Source organism: Saimiri boliviensis, chromosome 9 (genome assembly GCF_048565385.1).
Source record: "Saimiri boliviensis isolate mSaiBol1 chromosome 9, mSaiBol1.pri, whole genome shotgun sequence".
Lineage (NCBI taxonomy): Eukaryota > Metazoa > Chordata > Mammalia > Primates > Cebidae > Saimiri > Saimiri boliviensis.
Window position 1 is genome coordinate 13866886 of NC_133457.1, and position 18993 is coordinate 13885878.

The window sequence follows — 18993 nt, forward strand, 5'->3', positions numbered from 1 at the left end:
TTGGATTTTTTGACCTTGGACTTTGTGAGTTGATTCCTATTTGCATACTTGTTTACTCTTAGAGCCTGACCTGCATTACTACGCTTATCCCCCTCACCTCATAACCTGGGCCTCTGCTAGGAGAGTTTACTCTTCTTACTGGAGAATTCTGGAATTATTCTGTAAACATAAAGTAGTAGTTCTGCAACTATTCTGTAGAAATATCTTGATAAACATTTTCCAAAATATGGACCATACTTGCTACAATATAGATCAATTTTCTCTAAAGCTTCTTGCTGTACTTAAAACTTCTCATAAAATGTTTAATTCACATGCACTGGAAACGAAGAACTTTAAACACTACTCCAAGTGCATTTACTTTATCTCCTGATGAAATGATCTATCTCTTTAGTTGATTGTGAAAATCACTCCCAAATGAGCAATAGAAAGCTTTAGCCGGGCCCCATACCCCAGCCTCCTTAGTCCTCCGCAGCTGAGGCTACACAGTCTCCATTTGAAGGACCAGCCAGCCCCAGCTCCAGAGAACAACCTTAATTCCAGTAGGAGGGAATTTATTAAGATTTAGACCAGGGGCCCAGTGCAGTGGCTTATACCTGTATTCCAGAACTTTGGGCGGGAAGATTGTTTAAGGCCAGAAGTTTGCCAGCCTGAGCAACACAGCGAGACCCCATCTCTACAAAAACTAAAAAAAAGATGTAGTGACTTCGAGGGTTCATAGGAAGTCGGTGTTCCCATTCATCCTGGTCAGATATTCTAGGCACTTCTGTTAGTCAGATATTCTAGTCACTTCTAAGCAAGTCCTCACTTTGTGCCCTATATTGTGAATCTCAATATTCTACCCCACCTTTTGAGTTTTAAGATTAGTTTTCCGTTTATGAATTTCCTACTCTGAACCCTAATATCTGGGGTTAGATTTCTGTCACATGTTGTCAGAGCTTTTCTGATGTCAACATCAGCTTATCTAATTTCCTGCCTCTTGTGTCATTCATTCATTCATTCATTCACTACCTTGGTGCTCTGGTTCACGCACCAGGTCCCTGCTGGATCTCCCTGAGGATCACCCTCTGTCTTCCTTGGCCTTACCAACTGACAGTTGCAGACTGACCTGCCTATTCCAGCACTTTCACCAGAAAGACTTATTTGAAGCTAACCTCCTCCGGCTAAATGTCAATAGATGGGATTTTCCTGGCCTACCTGTTCTCTGGAGGTTTGCCTACCCTCAGAGTCTCAGCTGTCTCTAGCCCAGCCTGCCTACTGCTAAATGAGACCTGATTCTGAAAACTACAGAGAAGGCTGTACAATTTAAATCTTCTTAACATTGGTGGGGCATCTCCATCTGGTCCTATGTTTTGTTTCACTTTAATTCCTTGTCTAGTAGCAAATATTACAGGTGTTATAACCATCAGTTCAGTTCCGTGCAGTGAAACAGTCCTGATAATGCTCAACTTTTGAATATCCAGAGAATTTCTAAGCAAGTCAGCTAGGACTGTTTATAGGATAATCCTTTTACCCTTGTTGCTTTGTAATGCCTTCTTTGCCAGATATTAAATTCCTTCATAAGCTAGGAATTCTGTTGGGAAATAGAAATTTACTTGAAAAATGTTATGTTGTTCCCCCCAAAAATGCAGCTAAAACCTATTACTGAAGAGAGAAGAAAACTAATAAGTTTTAGGGCCCCTCGCTGTCTTCTACAGAGACTTCTAATTCTCTTGTCTTAGTTTTGAATTTTTTAAAAGAGGACCCACAAAATTGTATTAACTTTACAAAACCTAGATCTGCCCATTCTGTGCTTGCAAACATATCTACTATGTCCAGGCCACAAAGGACAGCAAATGGGAGCAACAGTGCCTATTTAGGCAATCATCCTCAACCTCTCCACATGTGGCCTCTAACTCCCAAGTTTCTGGATTCCTCATTCATACCCCAAGAGTCAATGTATGCCTATCTGATTTGGACTTTTTCTTCCTGAATATGGAAAATTGTTTCTCTGTTTTGAGCTTCCTCTGATGCAGGAAACAAAATAAAACATTGATCAGAGTATCAATAAAGGCATACTGGTTTGGCAGTATAAATTGTTGGAAAGAACCCAATCCTGTGTGTATGATTACCATTTATTAGCAGTGTGACTTTGATCAGATCACTTAACTTTTCCAAACTTTTATTGATGAGTTTTCTCATCAATAAAAGGAATTTAAATGGCACCTTAAGTCTCCATGGGCCTAAAAATGACCCTGGAGCCAGCTCAGATTTCAGGATCTGAACCGACACAACCCTGCTCCTGAATGGTTTCTCAGAAGCAATGTGCCCAGGCAGCCATGAATATATCCCATGAGGCATTTATAGTGACGAGTACTGATAATCTGTAAAGAAAAGGCATTAATTCGTTCACTCATTTGTTTAGGTACTCCTTGTTACAAAAAGGATAAAATTATGAATATATGTGAACTATAAACAGAACAACAAGCAGATAAGTATATAGATAAGCAAGAGGAAAGCAAAGGCCAGGGCAGAGATTTCAGAGCTAGAAGCGGGGCTAAACTGAATATTTGGTACCATATAAGTGGATGTAAGACAAGGGGTGTGTGTGTGTGTGTGTGTGTGTGTGTGTGTGTACATGTATATGTGTCTATTGGACCTATATACTGTGCCACTAAGCCTCAAGTCAGAAAATCATACATATTAAGATATATTTAGCATGAGAGTTTTATGATAAGCTAGTCATTATATGTTCTACCACCAGAATCCACTTATCCCCTCATTACTTACCTTCCTAATCCCTGAAATCTTTCTCCATCTCCTCTATTAAAACTGCTCTCTCTGAGCCCACCAAAGACCTTTAAACCAAATCCAAAGCTATTTTTAAAAAGTACTCTCTGAGTTTCCTCATATCTAAAGCTTAAAACCCAGAACTCCTTTCATCAATTTCCCCACCACTGTCCTAGTGTGAGAGTTTTGGTTCTTTCCTCTACTTAAATGTGATCTAGGATCGGGCGTGGTGGTTCATGCCTGAAATCTCAGCACTTTAAGAGGCCAAGGTGAAACTCCTCACTTGAGGTCAGGAGTTTGAGACCAGCAACATGGTGAAACCCTGTTTCTATTAAAAAGAAATTTTTTAAAATTGGCTGGGCGTGGTGGCTCATGCTTGTAATCCCAACACTTTGGGAGGCTGAGGCAGGTAGATCATGAGGTCAGGAGTTGTAGCCAAGCCTGGCCAACATGGTGAAACCCCATCTCTACGAAAAATACAAAGATTAGCTGTGCTTTGTGGTGAGTGGCTGTAATCTCAGCTACTCGAGAGGCTGAAGCAGGAGAACTGCTTGAACCTGGGAGGCGGAAGTTGGAGTGAGCCAAGATCACGCCACCGTACTCCAGCCTGGCCAACAGAGCTAGATCCCATCTCAAAAAAGCAAAATTGGCCAGGCATGGTGGGATATGCCTTTAGTCCCAGCTACTTGGGAGGCTGAGGTAGGAGAATCGCTTGGATCCAGGAGGCAGCGGTTGCAGTGAGCTGAGGTTGTGCCATTGCACTCCAGCCTGGGTGATAGAGCGAGACCCTGTCTCAAAAAAAAGTCAACTATCATGATGTTCTGTCCTGTTCTGTCTTCTGTGTTTCTCAGATTTGTCTCTTCCATTGCTGGTGGAATTAAATAATACTGGGATTATCAAACATGCCAGTTAGTGTACCACCCTCCCTGCAGGCTTTCCTCACTCCTTTCTGTATTTCATATTGCTTGCTACCAGATTAAACCTCACTTAAAACATTCCTGTTCAGAAGGTGCATGGCTCTGGCTACAGCCACAGCAAACCTGCACTCTGTCCCCTCACTTTAAGGCCCTCCTCCTTCTGCCCTCAGCTGTGTTTCCTAGTGCTCTCAGCAAGGCCCCTTCACTCTCCAGAACAGTCTCCTGCTTTCTGTCCTTCCCTGGGATAAGACCATGCTTATGAACCTGTGACTCGTGCTTTTCTCCTGGCCTGGAAGCCTGGACTGTCTTCCCTTCCTCCTCTCAAATGATCCATAGTTCCCACATTTTTGTGTGCTCCAGCTACATATTCTCCAGAATGCCTTCCCTACCTGCCTTCAGCCTGCATTGAGCTGACTTACTGCATTTTAACTGAGTGTGAATACATGTCTCATTTCTATCACTTTACTGTAAACACCCAGAGTGCAGAGGCAGCTTTGTAAATATTTGTGTAAGCTAGTATGTGGAGTGATTAATTGAGCTACTTAAATCTTAGATTTTCAGCCTGCACTTGACCGCTTCTCTAAACACTTCTGATTTTCCACTGCCTTTGGAAAAGGGGCCAAGGTTCATCTCCTGATAGCAGGGGCGACTTGTTGACTAGAAAGAGAAATCCTGTAAGAGGAGCTGATCAAAGACTCTGTTTACCTTCTAGTTTAAAAAAAGGTGAGCTGGCTGCTTAAGGGATATTAGGCAAAGGTATGAAGCGTATGAAGGAGGCCAAAGGGCCCTTCTTCCCTTCCCTTTGAGATCCTTCTTTCCTTGCCTCTACTCTGAAGTTCTATGTTCTCATGGTGGCCAAAGCAGCCTACTCAGGTCATGCTCAGACCCTTAACCTTATTATCTGACACCCTCATTTCCTAAAATTCCTACTCCCAGAAGGTCATCTTAAGGAGTAGGTATGCTTTCCTTGACACACACTGAGCAAGTCATTTAATCACTCAGAAGATTTGCTTTTTTTTTTTTTTTTTTTTTTTTCCTCAAATCTGTAAAAGTTGGGGTTTGGTCGATTCAAAGTATCTTCCAGCTTAACACATCACATCATAATCTGAGCAGTATAGGCCTGAAGAATAGTCATCCAGAGTTTATTATAGTTTTGTTTTATCCTGTGGTACTTCATTAAATAACTAGATCAGGCATCCCCAAACTATGGCCCGCAGACTGCATGCGGCCCCCTGAGGCCATTTATCCGGCCCCCCGCTGCACTTCAGGAAGGGGCACCTCTTTCATTGGTGGTCAGTGAGAGGAGCACAGTATGTGGTGGCCTTCCAACGGTCTGAGGGACAGTGAACTGGCCCCCTGCGTAAAAAGTTTGGGGACGCCTGAACTAGATTATCAGTTGCTTGGGGACCAATGCCACTGTGTGCCCTTCCTTATGTAAGCCCTCATCATGTTCTAAGCAGGGCTCACCCTCCTGCAAGCATGCAGAGCAGATGTGTGCATTATAGCAAAGTATTCTGAGGACGAATTGTAGAACTTCACTTCCCCAGATCAAAAACAAGGAAAAAATATATGTCAAAGTTTTGAGAACCTTAATTTAAAATAACAGGAAAGAATAATGCCAAGCAAATATAACAGTAGAAGTATCAATAAATGCAAATTTAGCAGTTATATAAAGCAAAACTACTTAACTAAGGACACCTACAAAGCCCTATGTTTATGTTGGGAGAACTCAAATTTCACTGCAATGTTATAACACAATGTTACCTAAGGATGTGCTGATTGTCAGCAAGGATTTATATACTTCAAGTAATAATTTCTATAAGGTTCCAACCATTTAAAAAATATGAAATGCTTCACGAACTTGTATGTCATTGTCATGTAGGGGCCATGTTAATCTCTGTATTGTTGAACCATTTTTTAGCATGCTTAAAACAAATCTGAAAGCCTTTTTTAAATTGATGTTTGGCTACAGCAGATATTACCTGGAAGTACAGATTTTTTTTTTTTTTTTTTTTTGAGACAGGGTCTTGGTGTCACCCAGGCTGGGGTGCAGTGGTGTGATCACAGCTCACTGCAGCCTTAACCTGCTGGCCCAAGTGATTCTCCTACTTCAGCTTGCCAAGCAGCTGGGACTACAGGTGTGCAGCACCACACCTGGCTATTTTTTTTATTTTTTGTAGAGATGAGGATCTCACTATGTTGCCTAGGCTGGTCTTGAACTAATGAGCTCAAGTGATCTCCCTCCCTCGGCCTCCAAAAGTGCTAGCATCACAGATGAATCACTTGTCACTATGCCCAGCCAAGGTATAGTATTTAAAGAGAGGTTGTAATTTCTATCAGGGATAAACGCCATTCCACTAAGGCAGATTTTCAGCCAGTACAGCCTTGTGTCACATTGGGTAAAAGATTATTTTAACATAAGCAGCGACATTTTAAAGATAAAATTGCCCAAAGCAGTGTTCAGAATAGCATGCATTATATGCTACCTTGCATTTAAAAAGGGAAAAAGAGGGCCAGGTGTGGTGGCTCACATCTGTAATCCCAGCACTTTGGAAGGCCGAGGTGGGCAGATCACGAGGATGGATACCATCCTGGCCAACATGGCAAAATCCCTTCTCTACTAAAAATACAAAAATGAGCTGGGCATGGTGGCAAATGCCTGTAGTCCCAGCTACTTGGGAGGCTGAGGCAGGAGAACTGATTGAACCCAGGAGGCAGAGGTTGCAGTGAGCTGAGATTGCACCACTGCACTCCAGCCTGGTAAGAGAGCGAGACTCTATCTCAAAGAAAAAAATAAAAGGTCGGGGGGAATATGTACTTCAACTTGCATTTATACATGTTTGAAGTGCATTTTGAAAGAGAAAAAGATGAAGTGATCTAAGTTTTGCTTTTCCCCTCTTGAGGATATTAATGAATCTGCTTTGAGAATAAGACTTCACATGCCTATGAGACCCTCCTTATGTCTTAGTCTGTAGACCTAGACACAAGAATGAAATGTTGATAATTCATATCTACACTGGACTTACAGAGATTTCCGTTAGAAATAATGCCTTCATTTGTTGAGATTTAATTTGGAAATACTTTTGATTGTAAATATTCAAAACAATAATGGTTGCCCATGGGGAGGGAACTAAGTGCTTGGAGGGCCAGGAGAGGGAGGAAGGCTTACCACTGCACATCCTTTTCCTCTTCCGGTATTTAAACCATGTAAATGTAGTAACTGTTTTAAAGTGGATATGTAAATAAAATTAACAGATTATATATGAAAATCTAGATTTCCATTTTCTCTTGAAAAGCTGCAAAATCTGGTATCAAAGGTACCCTAGTGCTGAATGGTAGCTGATATCAAATATACTGAGCGGTACCAATATCAGTCTGGTAGTCCTTGAGCATGTTGCAATCATACATCTCCAGTCCCTTTGGGGTTCGGAGACAGTAAACACTCACGGGGAGGCCACATCTCAGAGTTACCAGTGTTCTCAGGTCAGACACTTTTTTGTCAAGAAGGGAAATGCTCTCCATTATTGGCATTGTGCCTTGGGTTACAGCATTGAACACGTATAGAGTAGGCTTGTCTTCTTCCTAAAGGGAGAGAAAAGGAGGGAACTTAACTGTCTGGAGATTAGGATGAGGGCCAAGCATTTCGGGGGTAGCTCTGAGCACCTCTAGCTCCATGACATGGGTGTTTAAGTGAAAGCAATAGTCAGTTAAGTTCTCTGCCTTCTGGTCTGAGTCTAGCTCTTAAGTCCTGAGATATTAACAGGTCCTTCCATTTGAGTGAAGTGAAGGAGACTTGACAGGGCTTTGAGATCCTTTGTACTTCTTAGTCTACAGACCCAGATACATGAGAGTGTTAGTAATTTATATCCGTCCTGTGCTTATGGATGTGTTAGTTTAGAAAACATTTCTCTATTATGCAGCACTTTATTTGGAATACTGTGGATTTGAAACCTTCAGTCAATTAAAAATTTTTTTTCTGAGAGGTTATTTCTAGCAAGTAGAACTGAGTTGAGAGTGGGAGTGGAGTGTTTGCTTATCCTTTTGTGCTTTTCATTGTCTGTATGGTTTGACTTTTTAAAAAGTCACATACAGGCTGGGTGCAGTGGCTCACGCCTGTAACCCCAGCAATTTGGAAGGCTGAGGCGGGCGTATCACAAGGTCAAGAGATCAAGATCATCCTGGCTAACATGGTGAAACCTGTCTCTACTAAAAATACAAAAAATTAAATGGATGTGGTGGTGTGCACCTGTAATCCCAGCTACTCAGGAGGTTGAGGCAGGAGAATCGCTTGAACATGGGAGGTGGAGATTGCAGTGAGCTGAGATTGTGCCACTGCACTTCAGCCTGGTGACAGATCGAGACTCTGTCTCAAAAAACAAAAGCCTCATATATTTACTTTTATTATTTATCTTTTTTCTTTTCTTTCTTTTTTTCTTTTTTTTTTTAAATGATCTTCCCAACTTGGCTTCCCGTAGTGTTGAGATTATAGGCGCGAGCCACTGCACCCAGCGTACTCTTACTATTAAAAAAGGGAAATACTGAATATAGGTTTAAAAAAATTTCTTTTGTTTCTTTTGTTTCGTAATGCAAGTAGGAAAGCAAGTAGAACTGAGATTATCTGAAGTAGAATTAACATGGAAAGCTTGAGGAAAATATTAATCTTTCTGTTAACAACAGTTTAAACAAGCCAAACCCAAACTCAAAATATAGCAAATAGGAAAAACGGGAAGCAGGTGGGGAGGAAAAGATTATCATCATTTCCACTTTTCTAATGAAAAATGAAACTGACTTGACTTCCTCTTTAGCAGATTCAGGACAATAATATTTTTCTGCAACGGCCTGTTGTTGGGTTGGCAGATACACCAGTGCATGGTGCAGCCACAGAATACCCACGAATGCTGGACTCTCTCCGAACCTGGTATCTTGCCTCCAGGTTCTCCGGGAGGCTCCAACCTGCCAATGCTGGCTTGCCCCTCCTTTGTCTCCGTCCCTTCTTTCTTTCATCAGAATCCCTCTCTGGTTTCTCCAGGGACCCCTCCCTCCTGCAGACTCATAATACATTAAATTCATTCCCCTCTCCCACGTAACATATGGCAGTAACATAGTCAACATGGAGACCTTTTTGAAAACGCCTTTGAGGAGTGATGTTACTGATGAAATTTAAGGCTGCAATACTTTGATCTAGGGCCCATATCAGTGATTGATGTGAATAGGAACAGGTTCAGTTCTTCTGTGACTGCACATAAAGCCAGATCAGCAGGCTGAGTTGCCCACTGAGACTAACATGCTTAGAAAAATTTTTGATGATAGTTTCTCATAAACCCATGCAATACAAATTTAAAGTACACAGGATTCACCCTTTCCCTTTTGCCATGCCATGCTTGCCTATGGTTCCATAAGGCAAATGTCTGTTCAAGCTAATCTAGATAATATTTGTGGGCAGGCAGAAATTCCTATGAAAACTGAATAAAAAGATAGTGGGAAAGAGAGAAAAATTGTGTTTTATGTAATAGCTCTTTTTAATTTCTTTAAAAAGTCCTCATTTATATTTAGAATTAAATGCAAATAGCAAATTAAATGCAAACAACAAAACAAATGCAAATAGAATAACATGCAAACAAAATAGCAGATACCCAAGTCATTCTTTAAAAGTAATTTAAAAAAAAAATTTTTTTTTGGAGTCTTGGGCTCCCTATGTTGCCCAGGCTGGTCTCGAACTTCTGGGCTCAATCAGTCCTCCTACCCCTGAGTAGTTGGAGAAAGAATGCACCTCCGTACTGGCTCTCAAGTCACTTTGAAGTTAACTAGCTGTATGAGGTTAGATAAATAAGTTAAAAAGAAGTTTCTCAGAATATGAATAATTACATATTTATATCTATAAAGATAAGAATCTGTAACCCAGTATACATATAACTGACTCTGGAACAAGCAATAAGGGAGAACTGCAAAATACCTGGCAATCTTTTTTTTTTTTTTTTTTTTTTTTGAGACAGGATCTCACTCTGTTGCCCAAGCTGAAGTGCAGTGGCATTATCAGAGCTCACAGTAACCTCAAACTCCCAGGCTCAAGTAATCAAGTAATCCTCCCGCCTCAGCCTCCCAAGTACAGGCACTCGTCACCACACCCAGCTACTTTTTAAATTCTTATTTGTAGAGACAGGGCCTAGCTATGTTGCCCAGGCTGTCTGGACACCCTGGCCTCAAGCAATCCATCTACCTCAGCCTCCGAAAGTATTGGGATTACAGGAGTGAGCCTTTGTGCCCAGCTGATCTGGCAATCTTTAGATGAAAATAAAAAGTGTAAGGAAGAAAATATTATTAATTATTAATAAATCAAGGTTCTTAAGTCTGAAGAAAATTAGCACCTACAGAGTTCTGTTTATTTTATTTTATTTTTTTTAGCACTCAAGAACTTTTTATCTTGTAAATAAATAATAAATGTTGAATGCCATCCCAGGCCTTTTTAATCTATAATGTATCTGGATCATAGTTCTCACTGCAATCTTTTAACTCTTCATATTCACCTTTTTATAAACCTTGTTTTTATGGGAAACCCCATTTTGAGTTCTAGTGAGGCACATTAGTTATCAATACTTCCTCATTTGGTTGTATGATGAGGGCATAGGTAGATGCCAATTAATAGCAACTTGCTAACCTACCTTATCCATGTAAAAGAAGGCATCTCTCTACTTCTTTCTATATATGGTGCTTCTCCCCATTTATTCTGAATCAGAGAGGGCTGGTCAGTTACACCCAAGGAAGTCAGGTGCTATTAAATAAATAATATCATACACAAATCACTTTTGGACATATATAAAATTAGACTTTTCCCTTTATAAACAAACTGAGACACAAACAAACCAACACAGGAGATATACACAAAGTATCTTACTTTTCAGTAAAAACAAATACATTTTATTTTATGAGAATAATTCCATGCTTACCTTCAAAAAACAAATGCAAACTTACTGTAAACTCATATATGTACTTTAACAGTAAAAAAGGAAACGTTAAACAGAACGGACTGAAAGAAAACAAGTTAATGAAAGTTTTGAATATACTGCTATATATTTTTCTCAAGTTCTGCTTTTTAAAAATATTTTGCTGTTTTGGAATTGCAGCACTAAGCAAGCAAAAGCTTGCCCCAACTATTTCATAGTGAACTAAAAGGGGAAATAATATTTGTTCTTGTTGAACTGAATGAATTCCAGTGAGATGTCTTCATAAACTTCTCCTCTTGGGTGGTAGTCTTCCTGGAGAGATTATCCTTGGAGTTTTGGACACTGAATTAGAATACCTTTATTCACCAGATTCTTTTCATATCTTTTGTTATGATTCATCTTAGAAAAGAGAGCCAATTTTAAGAAACGTGCTTTCATGTGTAAATTTTGAAGAAACATGTTTATACATGCTTTTGTGTATAAAAATGGTTAAATGTAAAACCACATATATATTTCCTGGATTTTGGTGTTTGTATGTTAACAGTATCTTTTGAAAGCTAAAATGTATATCATTTTGAATCAATTTTAGACTTGTCAAGATAGTACAAACTTCTGTAACTTATCTAATAGACATCTACTCAGTGGTACTACAGTTAACTCAGTCTCTCAGCATAAAACAGTTTTTTTTATCAGCTGGGTGCAGTGGGTCATACCTGTAATCTCAGCATTTTGGGAGGCAGAGATGGGTGGATCATGAGATCAGGGGATCAAGACCATCCTGTCTAACACAATGAAACTCTGTCTCTACTAAAAAGACATAAATTAGCCAGGCATGGTGGCACACACCTGTAATCTCAGCTGCTTGGGAGGCTGAGGCAGGAGAATCGCTTGAACATGGGAAGTAGAGGTTATGGTGAGCCAAGATTGTGCCACTGCACTCCAGCCTGGGCAACAGAGTGAGACTGTGTCTCAAAACAAGAAAAAGAAACAACAACCAGCTTTTCACAACATTCCAGGGATGTCGGGGGGATTCACTATGTTTTGACCCCAGCGCTTGGTTGGCACAAGTCTGGTTATGGAAGGAGGTAGGGAAACCAGAAGGAGTCCGAGGGAGACTGAGCCCACTTCATGCTGTGGAAAGCACAACTGGTAGATAGTTGCCCTTTTGCAGTAGAGCATGAACTTGTGACAAGGTGTTCCCAATCAAACTTACTAAACTTCTAAACCTATCTACTTCGACTTTGAATTAAAAGCCAATAAGGCAGAGAAGCACAGCAAAGTCTCTGGGCAATGGCATTTCTGAAGAATTGCTCACCTGGCAGCAGGGCAGGGAGCATGTCCAGTGCCTGCTTTGAGGGCTCAGTGTTGCCTGCAGTGGTGGCCTTCCCAGATTAGATCTGGGGCATGCTTTAGATGTTGTTTCTGGCTGCATAATCTCTAAGATTGATTCTCCAATCTCCTGAAAATTACTTAAAATCTTCTCAATGTTTATTTTCTCTTAAAATTATCTAGGCTTTGTTTCTGCTGCTTGCAACTAAAAACCTTGATGTTGGTAAGGGGAAAGGCTTAGAATACTGGGGAGTGCTTTGCCTTGAAAGTAGAGAAAAATGGGAAATGCCACAGTAAGGGAGGGAATGGGTCCCTGAAATGTATCTCAGTACCTTGCTATGAATTGCAGGCAATCATATACCGTCTTGTTAATTTCCATACTTTACCTCTCAAACCTTTAACAATTCATTTATTTAACACCTATTTATGTACAGCCTACTATGTATTATATCAGATACTATTCTAAGCACTGGGTGAAAACAGTGGACAAAACTTAAGCAATCATTTCCATGGTAACACAGGTTAAAACGAAAGAGGCAAAAGTGATAGCACCTCTGCCTGTTGTACAAAAACATATGCTTTTGCAGTGCCTCATACCATGGTTTATAGGAACACAGTGAACTGCAACAGCATCAGCAATGAATGGTCAGGACTGACTCCTGTATTAATAGAAATTGGAACTATATGCCATAGGAAATATTGGTTATGGCTTCTATAAGAGTTCTTTTCCAAAGAAGGAAAAGTTAATACAATGTTCTTTTCCCACTATTTGTATATCACCCCTATTTCCATTTCTTTTCCAAATTTGTCTGTATTACCATTAAAAGAAAAGTATAATATACAGAGAAGCTGGAAAAAGTATTGACTATTTAAAAAATATACTTGGCTGGGCACGGTGGCTCAAGCCTGTAATCCCAGCACTTTGGGAGGCCGAGGCGGGTGGATCACGAGGTCGAGAGATCGAGACCATCCTAGACAATATGGTGAAACCCCGTCTCTACTAAAAATACAAAAAACTAGCTGGGCGTGGTGGCACGTGCCTGTAATCCCAGCTACTCAGGAGGCTGAGGCAGGAGAATTGCCTGAGCCCAGGAGGCGGAGGTTGCGGTGAGCCGAGATCGCGCCATTGCACTCCAGCCTGGGTAACAAGAGCGAAACTCCGTCTCAAAAAAATAAATAAATAAATAAAATAAAATAATAAAAAATATACTTAACAGTAGATAATCTCTGTATTTATCCAGTGTCTCTCCCTCTTTTTCACACGAGCAAAACTTGTAAGCACACAAAAATATGAACACAATAAGTAAGCCAAATATTTTGGATTTATTTCGTGAGACATAATATGTACTTGTACCTTTTTAGAAAGAAAAACCACTTACTTGCCAAGTTTTTGAACTTTACAAAAGTTTTGGGTTCACATTATGATGTTTCTAAGTTTTACCAAAACTTAGAGAGGCTAAAGAGATGCATTTCATGGATTCATTCCCTCCCTTACTGTGGCATCTTCCATCTCTCTCAAGGTGAACTAACTTTCACAAAGTAACATGGTTAAACATAGTTAAGTAGGAAAGATACTATTTAAATGTGTATATATCTAATTATTCAGTAAAGCAGTAACATGACTTTATTCCACCCTTAACAAACTTACATCCCTGAAAAGCCATCAGATTCTTCCAGTCAGCTCAAATGTTAGTATTGAACTTATACCACTTCCAGTCAGCTCAAATGTTAGTATTAAACTTACACTACAAAGGAAAGCAGCCATTGGTAACCTGAGACAGGCAAGCATGATAGAGCTAGTATCATTCTTTGAGGCCTGGGATATTCTCCAAATGCCCCAGGGCTCAAAGAATGAGGAATGAAGAGTACAATTAGTAAAATTTTATGAAACTTGAGAGTTTTAAATTAAACTCTGTGTGTTGACCCGTCTTGTGACTGCTACCCTGTCTCTCTTGAATAAACTTCTCTTTTTTTAAGACAGGGTCTCACTCTCTTGCACAGGCTGGGTTCAAACAATCCTCCCGCCTCAGCCTTGCAAGTAGCTGGGATTACAGGTGTGCACTACCACACCTGACTAATTTTTGAAATATTTTTGCAGAGATGGGGTCTTGCCACCTTGCTCAGGTTGGTTTCATTGAATAACCTCTTTTACCCCTACTTTCTATTTATAGAATTAGCAGTTTTAAACTTTAGGTAAAAGAGTTCAGTGTGAAGCTTGCATCACTGTAATATATGATGCTTTATTAGCAGAATTTAGGAAATGTTTTTGTAAGTAGAACTGTGAACATAGATTGCATCTAAGGAGGGAAACTTGGGGCCAGGAAGGACACTTTTCTCTCTCTCTCTCTCTCTTTCTCTCTCTCTCTCTCTCTCTCTCTCTCTGTCTGTCTTTCTTTCTTTCTTCTTTCTTTCTTTTTGAAATGGAGTCTCACTCTGTCACCCAGACTGGAGTACAGTGGTGCATTCTTGGCTCACTGAAATCTCCGCCTCCTGGGTTCAAACTATTCTCCTGCCTCAGCCTCCTGAGTAGTTGGGATTACAGTCATGCCCACCACACCCAGCTAATTTTTGTATTTTTATTAGAGACAGGGTTTCACCATGAGTGGTCTCGAACTCCCCACCTCAGGTGATCCACCCACCTCAGCCTCCTAAAGTGCTGGGATTATAGGTGTGAGCCACCACACCTGGCCAGGAGACTTTTTACTGTGTATCTTTTTGTACCTTTTAAATTGAGAACTATGTGAACATGCTACCTAGACAAAAATAAATACAATTTTTAAATGTTAAATAATAAAAATAAAATCAGTCCTTGGTTAAATAAAAGTATCCTATTCATACCCTTAACAAACTTACATCCCTGAAGAGCCATCAGATTCTTCCAGTCAGCTCAATACTCAAATGTAGTATTGAAATTACACCACTATCTCTAAGCAAGCAAACAATAAAAAGTCTTGAACCTTATGATTGGCATTACAGAATTCTGGGAAATTTGAGAGAGTTGATCCTGTATGGTACCAAAAACATAGTATGGAAATATATTTAAAGATATAAAGAGAAGACATTAAGAAATGGCTGGAATTTGGTCTGCTTTGAAATATAACATTATACTTCCATTTTCTGAGTGAAAGAGGGAGAAAAGAAAACATTTAAACCCATGTAAATAGGGTCTTTTGCTTATGTAAGTGGGATGATTCAATGTTCATTATTCTGTGACTTGTCTTTCCTATTTAATAATAAATATTGAAGAGTATTCCTTTTCTTTTCTTTTCTTTCTTTTTCTTTTCTTTTCTTTTCTTTTTTTTTTTTTTTTTTGAGACAGGGTCTCACCCTGTTGCCCAGGCTGAAGTGTAGTGGTGCACTCTCAGCTCACTGCAATCTCTGCTTCCCAAGTTCAAGCAATTCTCGTGCCCCAGCTGGGATTACAGATGTGTGCCGCCCACGCCCAGCTAATTTTTGTTTTTTGAGTAGAGATGGGGTTTCGCCATGTTGGCCAGGCTGGTCTCGAACTCCTGGTCTCGAGTGATCAGGGTCCCAAAGTGTTGGGATTACAGGCACCATGGCCAGCCAGAATATATATATTCTTAAACATCCATTTAGTCAATTACTAACACATATTAAAAGAAAGAGTTAACTTTAATTACCATAATCTTTTAAATATTAAATATAAGAAACTTGGTGCCACATTTAGTGGAGAATGTATGCTTTGCTAAGTTTCTTAAGGTTCATATTTTTATATATGGTAAAGCACTAATACAGGATAATACTTTTACCCTAGAGCAGCAGCATTTAAATTCTTTGGACCACCCATTCCTTCAAAAAATTGTTGAACATACGGATCTTAGACTCAGAAAATCTCCAGGCACATAATTTTGTATATATTACAACTATAGGGATTTTTTAAGGTTCTTAAAGCCCAACTGTGCATCTTAAGCTAAGCACCATTGATTAAGGACCCTCTGTAAATGATAAAAGCTATCTTCATTGCATGTACACCTAATTGGAATTGCTACTTTGGCTGAATTTGGATGCAGAAAATTCTCTTTCATTCTTATTGTTACTTAGAATTTCTTCTCCTTCTTCATTCCACTGCCAGAAATCACTGTGGTTCCACTGAAGTGACCTAATGCTTTTGTTCCCACATCAAAATTCCAGATCTGCCCCTTGGCTTTGTTTTCATATTGGTTTGTGGTGAGCTCTATGATGACAGAATGGGACAGGCAATAAAGGGCGTGGGGAGGCAAGTGGAAGAAGAGTGAATAGGGGGCCACTGTTTCCCTTCTCCGTGTCTTACTTCCCCTTACAGCACAAAGCATGCATAAGATCAGTTATACAAATGGAGGTGAGGAGAAGGCAGAAAGAGACAACCTCTTTCTAAGTTGTGGAATTACTTTGGTTGACTTATCCCAACTTTATTCAAAATGAGATAGATATCTTAGACAAATATTATCCTGACCATCATACCTTAACAAAGCATTTGAGAGTTGAACAGAAAGATATTCCAACATCAGCAAGACACCAACTGTCCTTTAGAGCAGCTCCAGCATACATCAGCTCCAGATACTGCCTGCCTTGTTTGTCTTCAGAGAGGGGAATGTGGAAATAATCCTTAAAAATCAATAGCATATTATGAAAACAGTACATTTCTGCATAACTAGACTAGAAATGTAGTCTCTTTTCCTTTTCATTTTTTCCTGTGAACATTATAATTGTTTGGGACAAAGGGAAGAAGTATTAAACAGGAGTTCTTAACTTAGAAAACTCCTGAAAAGTCTGTGGATAGAATTTCGATGGGAAAAAAACTACATCTTTATTTTATTAACTCTAAATGAAGTTGAGATTTTGTTTCAACTACTCGTGTAAGCAGCCAATTAAAGTAGCAGTAGTCGCTGTACCTGTGACTGACATCAATAGATGTCACAGATGTTTTCATGGCACGTCATAGTTGTTGCAAATATTTCAAAATATTTATACTGATCTGTATTTTGAAAATACAATAGTTATTAGATGAACTGCTAGAACTTGTTAATGTGTTAATAAATAAGTCCACATGTCACTATATCATACATTTGCTTTTTAGTATTTGAAAATGTATTTCAATATAACAAGTTTCATTTCTATCATGTTTATTTTATGCCTCTAAAGACATTCTGAGATGCAGTCTATAGACTTCACGAGACTTCCAAAGGGATTCATAAGACATAAAGGTTAAGATTCCTTGTGTTACAAGACCTAGATTTCAGTCATCATAATAATCAACTGAATGTCATGTAACTGTGGTTCAGTTAATACTTCTTAGCAAATAGGAATGACCATCTCCAAGTTAAATATTTGATGATCAGAAACTAAATATTTTGCTTAGTTTTTTATTTTAGAGTGAACATTTATATGAAATTTATAAGGAAGATACTGTACCCAAGTTATTTCTTATTCTGGCTCCGTGATCCTAGGTAAGATAGTCAGCCTCTCTGAGCTTCAGTTTTCCCTATTACAAAATGAAGCCATTGCCGACAAGTTCTCTAAAGTCCTCTCTGCTTCCAAAATCCTTTGATTCTTTACAGTTTTTTGCTCACCAACTAAGACATTTATCTGATGACTGGCATGTCCCACTTTTATAGCCTGAAGTTAGTGTCTTGCTTTTGTCCTTTTATGAAGGATTGCAATAATATTTTCTAGCCTATGCACAACCCACACATTCCCTAAAAAGAAGTCAGACTTTTTTTCCGTGAGAATTGACTAGCTCCGTTTGCTCTCTTGTCTAATACCACCAGAGTTACCATCTTCTTATGAATCTATTGTGTAAGCAAATAATAGTATCAAATAGTTTTCATTCCCTGTTTGCTGAAAATGTGCCCAATAGCATCTCTACCCTTTGTACATTTTAAAATGCATGCATAGTTAAAATTAATATACATTTTGATGGCTCGGGAACAAAGTACATACCTTTATCATCAGCTTGACAGCCTCCACAGTTTCATCTGCTGAAACATCAAATGGCTCAACAAATCCTTCAAAGGTGATGAAAATCCTCATTGTGCAATTATCTTTTCAGACAAAACACCCAACTTTTTCCAAGATCCTCCTGGATGGCTGGAAAAATACAGTTCACAATTAAGGACAAAAATGATAGTCAGAGGCAGCTGCCACTGTCTAGCCTTAAAGGTAAGTTGAAAGAATGAAGAGCCTAGTCCCACAGTACCACAATATCAGGCAACACAGACACCAGCTACATTGAAGTAAATATTTATCTGCTGAAGGCAGTAGTCAATAGCCACCTTGTTCCTATAGTATGGAAACCAGCAAACTCAACAATGGTTGAGGCAAGTATGAACAAGCTTCAAACATGTGATACAAAAATACTACTCATAAATTATACTTTTGTGATGTAGTTTCCATCCACTGACTCCTGAATTCTTATGTAAAGAAGTACAGCTGATTGAAGAACTCTTAAAAATAGATATGTGATTGGGATGCACTAGCATAGGATGAAGCAAAACAAGAGTTGATTTTATTGAATATGATAATCCTGAAAGTTCTCTGTAAATAACTCTGAGCTAAAGCATTCTGGTTTCTATAACAACTTTGTGTACTTGTTCCCTGGCAATATTTATAATCCTACCACAGGGTACAGAACAATACCCACTTGTACCAGGGAGATGAATGTGTAGACAAATCACTCTGTGGCTTTCTCTTCCCATTTCTGTGTAATAGAATCTGCTGAGCAGCAACATGGTATAGTTGGTATTTTCTTTAATCCTTGCCTTTATGTTATTTAGAACAATTTCCCATTGTTATCTCCTTCAACCTCCACTTAGTGTTGGTGTAAAATATTTCAAACCCACTCAATAAGTGAGCAAATAAGCTGGGCATGGTGGCAGGTATCTGTTATTGCAGCTATTCAGGAGGCTAAGATGGGAGGATAGCTTGAGCTCAGGAGTTTGGGAGTGTAATGTGCTGTGATTGCACCTGCGAATAGCACTGCTCTCCAGCCTGGGGAACATAGCAAAATCCTATCTATATAATAGAAGAAAATACTCCATTTA

The 18993-nt window shown here is 39.4% G+C and overlaps 2 protein-coding genes and 1 non-coding gene across 6 annotated transcripts in view; 1 reads left to right on the top strand and 2 right to left on the bottom strand.

Annotated features, from left to right (window-relative positions):
* The window catches only part of ANKUB1 (ankyrin repeat and ubiquitin domain containing 1), a 31813-nt gene extending 13493 nt beyond the window's left edge, over positions 1-18320 (bottom strand). The window contains exons 1-3 of one of the 4 annotated variants that reach the window (XM_003925043.4): positions 17894-18320; positions 16415-16558; positions 7049-7265 (exon numbers count right to left, since the gene is read on the bottom strand). In XM_003925043.4, the coding sequence (XP_003925092.2) occupies positions 7049-7265; positions 16415-16558; positions 17894-17983 (451 nt within the window). In that variant the 5' untranslated portion in view covers positions 17984-18320. Of the gene's footprint in view, positions 1-7048; positions 7266-10342; positions 16559-17893 lie in introns of those variants that run through there. The other 3 variants (XM_074405485.1, XM_039480297.2, XM_074405486.1) reach the window with 3 other exon arrangements.
* The window catches only part of RNF13 (ring finger protein 13), a 221307-nt gene that overhangs the window by 19855 nt on the left and 182459 nt on the right, over positions 1-18993 (top strand). The gene's annotated exons all lie outside the window — the stretch shown is intronic.
* On the bottom strand, positions 5521-5628 carry LOC141579959 (U6 spliceosomal RNA). Its single transcript, XR_012511949.1, has one exon. It is a non-coding gene; the product is annotated as a U6 spliceosomal RNA (small nuclear RNA).